Source organism: Penicillium bovifimosum (genome assembly GCF_028826915.1).
Source record: "Penicillium bovifimosum strain IBT 22155 chromosome Unknown utg000005l_segment0_segment0, whole genome shotgun sequence".
In the NCBI taxonomy this organism is placed as follows: Eukaryota; Fungi; Ascomycota; class Eurotiomycetes; order Eurotiales; family Aspergillaceae; genus Penicillium; species Penicillium bovifimosum.
The window spans coordinates 5,565,922-5,579,263 of NW_026622714.1; the positions used below are offsets into that span (position 1 = coordinate 5,565,922).

A 13,342-nucleotide genomic window follows, 5' to 3' on the forward strand; every position below is an offset into this window, starting at 1 on the left:
GCTCACAACACACTAATGGGTGTCTGGCCTGAGAAAATCCAAAAGTGGTGTGACGGTGGACAGTTATCGAGTACTGGATGAGCAAGTCATGTGAGCCAGTGGGCAAGCAGGAAGGGAAGGAGCAGGGATCGCCGGGAAGAGTTTATTTGATTGTTTACCTCCTGTTCTTCTTCTTCTTCTTCTTCTTTCTTTCTCCCAGACTTGTTACCTTGTATGCAGTACAGCATCGGATTGATCTCCTTCTAGTTTTCTTTTCCCTTTTTTGCTTTTGACAGTAACAAGTGGGCAACTCACTGGACAAGTTGAGCCACCAGCTGTTTCAGCCATTGACAAGAGAAGAATTGGCACTATTGAATCGTTCCTCGTTGGCATGGTTGTGAACCCGCAGCACCTCGCCTTGGGCAAGCTGTCAGGCTCATCATGTTCCGGCCTCGCTTTGTTTTGATCGAGGTGGCTTCGCAGATTTCAGGTCTTTTTCATCACCCAACATTGGATTCATCGTCGTACATGATTATGCTCTCACGATTTAGGGCTTTCCTAGTTCCGATACCCAACTAGGTAGGCCCGGGCCATCTGCACCATGCTGTACCTGTTACTCGGCTTCATCATGAGTCGACTGGGCACTGCACACGATCACTCGACAACTTCGGCTCAACCTTCACCGTTTCCCGCTATCGCTGCATCACTACCGGTCCCGTTCATGGAAAAGAACTAAAAAGGCCCGCCAACTGCAAATTCTCGCCGCCTACGACAGCTTCATTGAGGAATTCAAACAAAATCCAACTTCAACAATTCCTGCGGCAACTCTTGAGCAAATTGAAGCTATCCGCGCGTCCTTCCGCCGGTAGAGAGAAACTTGAGTTCGCCACCGGAGGCAGGATCTCCTTGGGTGTATTTGTTATACACTAGTCCTTCAAGTTGCTCCGCCCTTTTCTGCTTCTTATTCTTTACCGCTGGAAGAAAGATTCCCTTTACTATATGTTTTATACCCTGGTCCTTCCAAGTTGCTCCGCCCTTTTCTATTCGCTTTTTTTACTGCTGGAAAAAAGGTCTTCCCCAGTGCTGTTGGAATTCCCTACTCTATCTAGATATTGAAGAGGGGAACGCTCTAAGGCTGTGTGCTCTGAGGCACACGGGTCGATTCAGCAGATACCACCTAGCATAGCATCGAACTAGAGGAACAAAGAGGTTGGGCGCTTGCGCACAAGAAGAGAAATCAGAGATGTGTAGGAGTGTGTGTTGCTACTAAAGGCTACCTCGCGACTATATCACCAACTCACAACTGCTGACGTAAGAAACGCTCACGTGGAAATCAAGGGAGTGGACGGGGGAAGCATGCCTGTAGGGGGAGGTCACACCTCCCCACTACAATATCTATTAACGCGGTTCCTCGCGACGTAAAAAGGCGACACCGGGAGAGGTAACGAGGTTACAAAACAGCGTATTAAGGCGCTAAACCTGAGAAAAGGCAAAACTAATCGGATACATAACCTCAAATGCGAAAACCCATGCCATCTACACATTCCCAGATGCTCCAGGATCCTCTATGACACAATATGAAGTACACAAAGACTCCTCCACCGAAAATGCCCTCTATCCAGAGCCTGTACAGACCGAAATATGCACACAAAATTTCAGAAAAAAACCACCCCAAAGGTAAAAAAGAACAATAAGACAGAGAAAAAAAGAGACCAGGAATATCTCACTCATCCTCCTCTGGCGATCGAAGCGCTTCAATGACTACATCCAGAGGGTACACAAAAGGAGCATTCTGAGCGCGTGGATTCCATTTGCGGAATGCGCTTTGGCAGCGATCCGGGATGCCACCTAGTGCCACGAAACTCTTCGGGATGAAGGGTCTGTCCTGGAGGGAGGTGGCTAAGATACCATACTCATGGGCGAAGACCACGGCCGAGGCAAAATCGGCAGATTTCTGTGTTGCTTGGTCGCCGATAATGCTAAGGGAAATTAGCTAATCTGTAGTGGAGGGAGGGTATTTGTGGGTGACTTACACGTAGATCTCGAAGAAGGTATCCAGAACGTAAACATCCTTATCGGTGATGTCTCGGTAGCAGAATGGCTCGATCTCCTGGACACAGTCATTGGGCTTGACAACCGGTGAGCCCGATCCCGGCCGACGCAGGTTCCAGAATCGAGTTGGCTGGTTCAGTTCGTGATCAACGCGGAGGAGGCGCGTGCGGTAGTGGTTATACTTTGGTTTGAGCTTCCAGTAATCCTGCGACATGTGGGGCGCGGATTCTTTAGGGCCGGCGAAGACATCGAAGAAGTCTTCGGGTTCTTCGCCCTCACTGACTTCTTCAAACTCTCCGGTCAAACCAAGATCCATACCGATCAGTCGGGCAGCACCGGTCTCTTCGGGCCCGCTGCCTTTGCCTTTCCATAGGTAGAGCTTGCCGAAGGGAGCAGAGACAACGTAAGGGAAACCAGAGCAGAGATTGCGCAATGAGTAATTCACTTCATCGAAGGCCATTTCGCCTAAGTGTTTCCGTCCGCAGAGCATGTAAAGAGCGGATGAGTTGTGGCGCGAGTTGGATCCCCGACGTGTGATCAAGATGCCGCCAAGCGCTTGGATGAACCGGGTTGGTTCCTTGCCCTGTCGGATGATCTGTAGCTTGCAGCTGTTCTCACGGGCGACTTTGCGGGCGAATGGCTGTTCGTCGTCCACCGAGCTATCTGGGACATCGTCTCCTCGCCACAGGTAGACTTCCGTAGCGCTGTTCCGTTCAGTCTCGTAAGTGTGCACGCAGAGATACATGCTGCCTTGGTACAAGATGTACTCTTGATGAGAAGGAAGTTCCTGGCGTCTGCCATCGCCTGTGAGTTCCCACATCTGGCGCCTTACGGTCCTGATCTTCACATCGTCCGGTTGACGCATCAGCATCAGCCCGGGATCAATGTCCATGCGGTCTCGGGGGTCGGGGAATGATTTGAAGAAACCACCAATGACTTCGCGTGCCTCGCTGGCTTGGGCAACCAATGATGGAGCAGACATCTTTCTTGACAGTCTGCGCGGATCGGTCGGCTTGTTGAGTCGAACATCGCTATCTTTAGGAGGCACCGGCGGCGAGGGATGGCTCAAGGGTCGTGCAAGCGAGCTGCGCGCTGATTCAATGACTACACCGGGGATGGGCTTCTGCTGACGCATCTGGTTCTCCAACTGGCTCGTTCGGAGAGGAGATGGCGATGAGGACACGAACTGGTCTTGCTGGACCCATGTCGGCTTTGACGCTACGGGCGATGAAGATGTGGTGGAATTGGACTTTGGTGGAACAGGTGGTCCGCTCCCTGGACTCACCTCTCCTGGGCTTTCGGGGTCCCTCGGGCTGGCCTCAAGATTGGGGGAGGGAAAGATGTTGAAATCAGTGGTCAGGGAACGGGTCGGAAGAGTTAATGGGAAACGGCTTTCGGGAGTATCGCGCTCGAGGATATTCTGGGGAGGATCGTTCACCTCCGGGAGCTGCTCGGTGACTAGGCTATCTGAACGGATGTCTTCGGTGTCAGGAACTGAATTTTCATCGGGTTGCAACAGGCGATTCGGATTGGAATCCGAAGATTCAATAGGGATTGGAGGAGTTTGTGACGGGGTGGCTTCAGAGTATGGAATAGCACCAACCTCCTTAGTATCATCCCGAGGGGACGGGTTCGAGGCACCAATCGTCTGAGGAAGCCGTCTCTTCGGCCCTCTGGCACGACCCTTTGTGACGTGTGTGAGGGGCGCAGATGGCGACGTAGAGTCGTTTTGTGCGGTGACAGCGGTCGGCAGCTGCTTCGGTCCTTCAGGGGCAGGCGGACCCCGAGTAAGAAGGGAAGCAAGCGCAGGGTTGATTCGGCTCGCCAGTTTGCCTTTAGCTACACTTGGTGTTGTAGCAGCCTCTTCCACAGGTGCAGGGGGCCAGGCACGAACTGGGCGGGTGGTCGTGACCGAGGATTCTTCTACCTTTGCTGCGCTGGGCTTGGTGGGCTCCACGACTTCGTGGGTTTCCTCCTGGCTCACGGGTGAATCCACTTTACGAAATTCCTGTATGTTGCTTGTCGCTTGGGGTGCCTTCTCTGGCTCTTTATCGGCGGAATCATCGGCAGGGAGCGGCGACAATGGTTGTATCTCCCGAGATGCTCGCGAGGCACCGATATCTGTCAAGGGCCAACCCGGCTCATCACTGGCACGGAATGGTGACGAGGGCTGCAGGTCCCGAGAAGTCCGCGATGAACCCAAATCTTTGAAGGGTGAACCTGCGGACGACAGCGGCCTATCCTGCGAGGCTCGAGAGCCAAAACTCTTAGTGGGCGAGATCGGCTCGACCAAGGGGTTCTGCTGGATGCTGTTTGCCCGTGTCATATTCTGTCGTATCGCGATTGCCTCTGGCACGGCCTCGGCTGGTTTCGGTCTATCCTTCTCTCCAGCAGTATTCCGTCGGATGGAGCCTCCGCTGGCTTTCATTTCTTCTTTGCGTGAAACAAGACTATTCCTGAACTCGTCGACTCGCTCGGTCTTCTTTGGGCCGCCTGTGGTATTCAAAGCAGCTTTACCGCGCAGGATGTTTCCCTTGAGTTCATCGGGAGCAACATAATGTCGGGTTTCGGTCTTTTTGAGGCGCCCAAAGACGTTCTTGAACTCAGGTTCTTCATTGTTGGCGGTATCTTTGACAACTTCGCGTTTTCGAAGGTTTGCTCGGAAGTCCACCAGGGGAGGCTGCGCAGGCTTCACTTGTGGGGAAATGCGTCCGCGCGAGGAAGTCGACAAAGAGAAGTTCGGTTTGGGGCTCAACGAGTCGGGAGGCTCCCTGCGAGTGGGGGTAGATTGAGGCTCGGGTGTGGTCTCAGGCTCTGTAGATTTCAGTGTGTCTTGCGATTCAGCCACCACTGCATTGGGTGAGGCAGACTTGGGCTCTTCTGTCGGTGCACCTCCTTCAAGGGACTCTGAAGCTTGTTCGACGTGCGACGACGGCTCCGGAAGCACCTTCTCGGGAGATTCGAGACCAAGCATCAGCGGCGATTCCGGGACTGTCTCCTTCGCTTTTCGTTCGGGGGTGCTCGGGATCGAGGGCCCCGAGATACTGGGCCTCTTGAATGGGGAAGTCGATGAAGATTCGGGAGCAGTATCATTCGTAATTCCTCCGGAAACTGAAGACCCAGAGATGCTGGATTTTTTCAATGGGAAATCCGCCGAAGTGGCGGAGTTTCTGTGAATTGATGAACCCGATATACTGGGCTTTTTGAAGGCGACTCCCAGGGGAGACTCGGGCGCTGCTTCTTTGGTTCTGCCTCCAGGGCTGCCTGTGGCGGATGTTCCGGAGAAAGTTGACTTCTTGGGGGAAACCGCTGAGGGAGACTCGGGGAGTGTCTCCTTAAGAGGGCTTGAAGGCATCGATGGACCAGAGATGCTAGGCCTCTTGAGAGGGAATTCAGAGGGAGATTCTGGAATGACGTCCTTAGTAGGGCTTGGGGGAACTGAATGACCGGAAATGCTAGATTTCTTGAAAGGAAATTCTGCCGGGGAATCAGGCACAGCACCCTTGGTAGGGCTTGCAGGAAGCGAAGGACCAGAGACACCAGATGTTTTGAACTGAGTGCCTGGTGGAGGTGTCCGCATCAGACCAAGAGGAGTGACCTCCTTGAACGGGCTGACTCGTCCCATATCAATGCTCCCGCGAGATTGTCGGTCCCTGGCCCAGTTCGGTTGCGACGGGGGTCTACTGCTTTGCCGCGGGGACTCAGGGCGATTGAGAGCGCTCTCTAGCCAAGAAGCCTTGGTGGGACTCCAGCGCCTGGGATCCATGGTTTTCGAAACGAATGGGCTTGTTTGGCCATCGGTGCCATCCGCAGTGACAGCGCTGGCAGATCGGGAGTGGAGAGGTCGGGGTGGTCTGCCTGGGCTACCTTCGAGGCGCGCATTATCTCGATCGGTGAGAGCGGGTGCAGAAGGTGTGGTCGGTCGTTCAGTAAAACCTGTAGGTGCCTCACTGTGGCTAGAGCCAGGTCGTTGGAGAGTGGAAGGCTCTCGCCCATATTTGGAGAGAGTTGGTGTTACTTCACTCAACGGACCTGCCACACTGCTTCGATTTGAAACAATAGAATTTGACCGTCCGAGCCCTTGCGGAAGCTGCGCACTCCATCTCTTTGACACACTATCTGATCTTCTCATCATGGCACTCTGGACAAACCCTCCCAGACCCTTGGTGGGCGATGTTGACCGAGACCGCTCGGGTGACAACCGTCGCTGAGTTGGAGACGGCAGCACAGGTTCCTCGAATGAGGACTCATTCTGTCGAGGTTCGAGTTTCGGAGCCTCTGACAGATGAACCGGCGAGCCCAGCCCAGTTGCCGACACTGACGACACAGAGAAGCGGTGGCTCATGTTGCTATCACGAGAACCAGTTCTCGGAGGCGACGATGATCGCTCTTCCACTGCCTCTAGTGTATCTAGTTCGGCATGTGATTCTTGACCAACCCCCGCCTCTTGCTGGTCCGGTCCCAAATCTGTCTGTTTATCCGTTTCTTCCTTCTTCACTTTGTATGGAATCGATCTCGCCTCGCGATCCGGCGACGGAGGGAGTACAGTGGCGTCATTGGAGGGCCGAGGGAACCCAAACTGGAGTTGAGAAAACTTGGTATCGTCCGACGCGGTGGACAGGGTTCTCAAGTGGCTTGCGCGGGTTGGGGAGCGTGTTGGGGATGTTGAGCCGGGGGACATGTTGCCAATATCCCGCGAAGACGGGCGCTGCTGCCATGACAAGGTCCCCGCACGACTGCGCGACATAGGTGGTCGGACCCGCGAGGGAGAATCCATCCCAAGGTCCGGCACAGACCCGCGCCGCTTTTCCATGTCGGCCTCCATGTCTTGCCTCGGCTCGGCGCTGGTCAGAGTCTCAGGTCCCGGGGTGTGCGGTGTTGGCTCGAGTTGTTCCGGAGGGTCGATAGATCCAGGGCTGATCGAGGAAACGCTCAGCCGCGCCATATTGAGGGTTGATGAATCGTCGGTCAGGGCCAGTGATCGTGCCCGCTCTGTTTTGAGTCATTCGGATGTTAGCATATTCACACAGCAAATGCTCAACATTCCCTGAAGGATCGGAGGGGCATACCAGCTCGGCGAGCCTGCCTTTCCTTCCGGCCCTGCAAGATCTCTTCCTCCAGTTTTTTGGTGCGCTCGTCGTCTTCTTTGTCGCGACGCTCGCCTAGTTCCCGGATGCGCTGAAGGAAGTCATTGACATCCTCGGAACTCTCGTTTGGTACAGTCATGATCCAGGAGTCGTGTATTCATGCAGGCCTCCTAGAAACAAATGAGGGGAGGGAAGAGTTGCAGAATGGAAGTCCGAAGGGCTGAGTTTCTCCGCCCTGTTTAAACAACTCCACGATGATCAATAGGTCATTGCTCAACACATGATAATTTTTAAAACAGAATAATTTCATTTTCTAACGTACTTTATTTATTTTCTTCTGGATAGATGCATTTTACACCCCCAGACCAGACCCCAATAGTCATGAAATGGCTTGTTTACTCGGAACATTGTGGAGCAATCGCTTCCCAGGTTTTAAACAGGTTGAAAGGTTCCGGCCCCGCAACCTGTTCCTGTCGTTCCATGGCTATTGTTTACTTGGACTCTGGTTCTTCGCCATCATTTAAAGGGGTCCGGTGAAGACATAGTTAGCTCATATTTGACATTCCGGAAAAATGATATATCAGTTCCGTGCCTTGCATCATTAGTCTGTAGTGATTCCACAGCCGAACTCTCTACGTACTCCTGTTCACGGGCACTTGGGCACTTTGTATTTCTCTGTATTCTCGGATTCTATCTTCAATCTACTGTGAATGACCCAGTTCCCATGCACCGTTGAGAGCGGAACCTTTCACTAGCTTCTCCTTTAGAACGTCTAAGCAGAATTGTAAAGACCTGCATAGAATGCACGACATCAACGATTTCAAGAGTAGCCAGCAAAATTCAAACTTTGACCAGCATGTTCGTTTAGATAGGTAAGTTATAACGGGTGAGATGGCATGGACCAGTGGTTTTGGCCGTCCACTGGGCAGATCAATCTGACAATCGAATAAATCCAACGCTTCCATTGAATATCAAATATGCATGGTGGATATCATAGCGAAAAACATACACTCTAGGACGGACCTAGTAAAGGAACAGCCGGTCTTTAGCATCTTGTACCACCCATTCCAAACCTTCGTGCAAGTTCGTGCCTGTCATTGCACTACATGGCAAGATAGTCCATTTGTGTGTTTTGATTGAATCCAAGTCAAGGCGCTGCAGAAAACATCAGTCAAATCCAACAGCGTCACGAAGAAAGATCTACCTCTCGAACTTCCTGCTCACTCATGCAATGTTCCACGTCTGTCTTATTCAAAAACACCAACAGACTGGCTCCCGTAAGTCGCTGGGAATAAATTTAGTTGAGCGCGCTGAGATTTGCGGGGGAGGTCATACCTCTTCAAGCAGCAGACCCGACAGTTCCTGTCGACAATCGTCAACCCGGAGTCGATCCGTGGCGTCAACAACCCAAACTAGAGTATCTGTCTTTTCAAAGTAGTTTTTCCAATAAGAGCGGAGTGTTTTTTGTCCTCCGACGTCCCCTGGTGCTGTCAGTAACCCTCCCACCAGAGCATCGGGTTGGCTCACAGATGTTGAGTTTGTATCTGCATCGAGTCAATAGAGTCCATGGTTCAAAGGATAACGACTAACCCCATAAAGTCAATTGTTTTGATGATAAACCCTAGAGTTGGGCTGACTGTCGTGACATCCTCGTTCATAATTCGCTTGACGATGGTCGTCTTGCCCGCATTGTCAAGACCCCTGCGATTATTAGTATCTCGGTCTGAAGAGCGTCGCAGGACCCATACAGCATCAATATACGCATTTCTTTATCCTTTAAGCGGGCCTTTCGAAGTATGGACAGCATGGTTGAGCCTGCCGCTTGGAGTTGGAGTGTTGGAAGGGGAAAATTGGTGCGCCGTGGAAATGGATTCCAAGCCGTCCATCGAACTCTCAACCACCAACTGGCCAGTAACAACCGCATCCAATATTCACCACCATGCAGGGGCCAGTCTGACAAATTGGTAGATGTCATTCACTGGATTATCCTCGCTCGATGTCGATAGAAAGCACTTAGAATTGCCGCGGGGTCTACGGGGTAGCGAAGCGAGAGAAGCAATGGTTTCATCCCGGTTATGTATAGATTCATTTGGGATATTTATGAACCTCGAACATTTAGGTAAACATCCATGGCGATGAGATAGGTAATTTAGGTAGTATTCATATAGTAGTACGGGAATACACAGGATAGCATTGTCATCAATTTAGTGGTCGAACCGTCGATCTATATGTTAGAGGTCACGTGACCTCGCCTGCTCCTGGAGACCGGAGTCCCGCACACACTTAGTCTCACTCTTGTAGATATCTACTGTGGAATAGTAGGTGCTCTGAATGATATCATATAACGTCTAAAGAGGGAGATGGATTTTCTCTCTCTCTCTCTCATCGAGTCATCTCCCTCTTTAAGGCTACATGTGACCTTAAGTTACGAAAAGCCGAATGGATTTTCTCTCTATCTCCCTCTTTAGACGTTATATGATATCAGTCAGAGCACCTACCATTCCACAGTAGTCCTCTTCTATCACTATATCAGTATCATCTCCATGGCGGGAAGTCTCAACAGGGGAACACTGTTGGCCCAGGCGAGGTCTGGGCATAAGATATTATGCATGATCCCAGGCAGGGTGCAGAGGAAGGTTGTTGAGACTTGGAAGTACTCACGCCCTCTGGTAATTCGTGTTGGACCTTGCGGAGCTGGGCTGAATGGAAGGACAGGAGGCAGAGACTTCCATAGGAACTCAAGGAGACAACCCAAGACGCCCGACTCCCGACTTATCTGAGATCTGAGGGTCATGATATATAGTATACAGAACAGTTCGGATCGAGTGAACTTCTCCAAGGCTTTCGGATATGCGAAACTGAGGGATGGGGGACGTAGTACGACAACATGGTATTTGTATGATAGCACAAGTCCAAACCATGGAAGGCACCATGAGTGGAATTCAAAAAGAAGAGAAGATAGACATAGACACAAGTGACACAGATAGAATAAGAATAGAAGGCATATGTCGTGAAAAGGAAAATAAAAGGTCATCGCGCTGGATCGACCGGAGATCTTGCGGCACTCCATCGTCATCAGGCGATACGGAAGGCGCAGCAGACCTAGCGTTTTGAGTGTCACCATTAGGGGATAACAATACGAACCACTCAACCGCTACACCACACGTCTGCTGTCCTTGAAAATTCTGACGTTGGGCTCCCTATATGGTACGTTTGCCTCCCATGTGAGAGACTGATATTGAGACTTGTGATCACATGGTCAAGCATCATATTCCCCTCGACGGTGATTACCTTACAGTAGAGCCAATTTCCCGAAGCTTAGCTTTCACAGGATGTTGACGATTGATAGAGCCTACATACAAATATGGGGAACTATGGTGGTATCATGTAGAACAAGGTGTTGATCAAAGTTTGGTCACTACCTTTGTATAACAGAGTTGAATGCCTCGGGGTAGTTGTAGCTGCATAGAACGAGTGTCTGGAACCGACAGACCCCGGGGGCAAACGTCAAATACCTAGTAAACAAAAGACCACACGTAAACAAGACAAATTGTACAGAATAAATACGTTGCCCGGAGTGTGTGCATGAAAGCTGCCACTTCAACTCTTGACCTTCTTTTCTTCCTCCCTTCCTCCCTCTGTCTATCCTCTTTTACCTCTTTTCCATATCTGTCTTCTTACGCTATCCAACATTCATCATCACTGTCTATTATTTTCTTGTTTCGCGAGTTTTCAGCATACAACTAGGCTTAACTCTAGTCAAGTCTCGGCTCACCTGACTGCAACTAAGCCAACCATTCAGGTATGCTTGTTTCCCCATCACTATAAGGCGACTCTGGACGAACAGCGTTGAGGCCTCCATCAAAGTGCACGTGTGACTGAAAGACCTACCACGCGGGGCGACTGGGACCGGAACAACTCCTAACACTCAACTGCATATGCTCGCAGTGGAAGGGAGCGGGCCGCGAAGAGACCAATAACAGAACAGTGATTGCCAAGAACACACGCTGACTTGACCATTCAACAGAAAAGCTGCTTTCGATCACACACAGCCTCAGTCACATACATAACTATGGCAGAGGAAGTGGAGAAGCCTTTCCTTGCCAAGAATGATGGGCGTCAAAAGCGTAGCCGCTGGAGCAGGGTAAAAGCTTTTCCCCCGCAAAGAGATACGTTAGCCAGGCTGCGTGATCCTATGGACGAAGAGGAGCCAGACAAGCTGATACAAGGAATTGGCCCGCAAAGAGATACGTTAGCCAGGCTGCGTGAGCCTATGGACGAAGAGGAGCGAGACAAGCTGAAACAAGAAATCGGCCCGCAAAGAGATACGTTAGCCAGGCTACGTGAGCCTATGGACGAAGAGGAGCGAGACAAACTGATACAAGGAATCGAGAATCTGACCTGGTCACAGACCATCGAGTTTTCCAAGCAGTACGACAAGGAAAGGCGACAGAACAGACCCGTGCAGCGCATCGGGATGGAAAATGAGGATGACGCTTGTAATGAGTTGCTCCCGAAAGCGAGGGATGGACCTGGCGTGGACCCATCCAGCAGTGTCTATAAGTCGCTTGAAAAGCCCCGGTTTGCCAATGAAACTGAAGAACCCGAGCGATGGGCAGTCTCTGACCCGCCCGACTTTATCTCTGACGGTGAATACAAGGAAGAGATCGACCTGGAACCTAAATGGTCCGGAAAAGACATCGATACAGAGAAGTATCGAGCTCAGTGGAATGAATTGCAGAATGCTCAAGCCAGGGCATACGGAGAATCACCGCACATCTTCCCAGTTGTGGAAGACGGCCGTCTCATGTTCACAGCGGAACTTCACGAGGCCATGTATGAGCCTAAGCAGTCCATTGATGACTGGATGGATAAGGAAGCCGAGGATGATCTCTGGAAACGCCTTCAATACAGAATCTCTTCATATACTCTTTCCCACTCGGATCTCAGAAAGCAGTTTCACAGCTGGTGGGATCAACTCCCGAGAACGTACCCCGTTGTCGACATCTATCATGCTGCATTCTTCGACGGCACCGCGATGCCTGATGGAGTGAGTTCGATGTTTTTGCCTGATATTAAGCATATACCCACCCCAAGGGACATGAAAGATGAGTTGACGCGCCTGCATTGGCACGAGACCTCAGAAGGATATGTGTACAACCTCGGGAAGGTCAACCAGGAGCAAAAGAGAAAGGAGAGAGAGGAAGAAGAGCACCGTCGACGCATGGCGCCGTTTCTTGCATGGGAGAACTTGCCACCTGGATCAAAGGTCGTCCCGCCTAACATCTATCTACGTCCCGCGGAGATGTACGATGCCCGTTGGGTCGTCGAAATCATGAACTGGTACGCGAAGAACTCAGCTATGAGTAGCGACGTCATCGAGATGGATGAGAGCCATTTCGAGAACCTCCTTGAATCTTGCCGCAGGGAGAGATTCCCTTTTGTCGTTGCCGCACGACGTCCTCTAAAACGTTTGTACCGCGATGTGATTGACCCTGCTGTTGGTTTTGCCTATGTCGATTTCCACCGTAGCAGCAAGAGTGCCGACGCGCACATGGGTGAGCTGCATGTCTTTGTCGAAGAGGACAGCAAGAGGATGCACATTGGAAGGGCCCTTGTCAACGTGGTCTTGTCTTGCTTCGAAGACAGACCAACAGAAAGCACTGACTACAATTTTGACCAGACTGGATCAGTGCAATATGGTCCAGGCTATGGCCGACCTCTCAATACAATGATCTGCACTGTTGCATCGTCCCCTGGAGCGCAGGAGGACGACACCTGGATCGCGAAGTGGCTGGAGAGGGACTTTGGTTTCCAAGAGAAGGGTACTTTCGAAAAAGCCAGAGTCAAGAAGGGCACTGCGTAGGTCTCCCCACTGTCTTCTTGCGTCTTGGAGTGTGCACTTACTTACGCGAATATCAGGTTTAACCTTTGTTACATGGCGCGTCGTATTGATGGCTCGAATCTGAGAAATGATTTCGCTTTCCACCCTCGGCCGCAGCCGCAGAATAACGACAAGAGGGTTCATCTTCAGGACTTCCTCTAAAATCCTGCGTACGCACAAGCGATGGAGAACTCCGGACAGTGGTACAATGATTCTGGCGATAGGGGGATCACGAAGGCTCTGAAGCACTAAAGGGCAGACAAGGAGTTGATGAACTCAGACAATGATACGACTGAAGACTCGATGACGCACATAAGCGCCAAATATGATGATCTATGCA

At 51.3% G+C, this 13,342-nt stretch overlaps 3 protein-coding genes across 3 annotated transcripts; 1 reads left to right on the top strand and 2 right to left on the bottom strand.

The window, feature by feature from the left end:
* Positions 1 to 1,702: 1,702 nt before the first annotated feature.
* On the bottom strand, positions 1,703 to 7,257 carry N7515_007345 (putative gelsolin repeat protein; the record flags this gene model as incomplete). Its single annotated transcript, XM_056668089.1, has 3 exons — positions 1,703 to 1,958; positions 2,013 to 7,023; positions 7,101 to 7,257. 3 exons carry the CDS (start codon positions 7,255 to 7,257, stop codon positions 1,703 to 1,705), a joined length of 5,424 nt encoding a protein of 1,807 aa, XP_056521685.1.
* An 884-nt stretch (positions 7,258 to 8,141) lies between these two features.
* Positions 8,142 to 8,925, bottom strand: N7515_007346 (ADP-ribosylation factor-like protein 2; the record flags this gene model as incomplete). The annotated part of the gene is made up of 6 exons (XM_056668090.1): positions 8,142 to 8,273; positions 8,323 to 8,403; positions 8,454 to 8,599; positions 8,646 to 8,662; positions 8,709 to 8,819; positions 8,867 to 8,925. The coding sequence occupies 6 exons, from the start codon at positions 8,923 to 8,925 to the stop codon at positions 8,142 to 8,144; spliced, it is 546 nt and encodes a 181-aa protein (XP_056521686.1).
* A 2,265-nt stretch (positions 8,926 to 11,190) lies between these two features.
* Positions 11,191 to 13,164, top strand: N7515_007347 (GNAT family N-acetyltransferase; the record flags this gene model as incomplete). Its single annotated transcript, XM_056668091.1, has 2 exons — positions 11,191 to 12,980; positions 13,041 to 13,164. The coding sequence occupies 2 exons, from the start codon at positions 11,191 to 11,193 to the stop codon at positions 13,162 to 13,164; spliced, it is 1,914 nt and encodes a 637-aa protein (XP_056521687.1).
* Between the last annotated feature and the right edge of the window lie 178 nt (positions 13,165 to 13,342).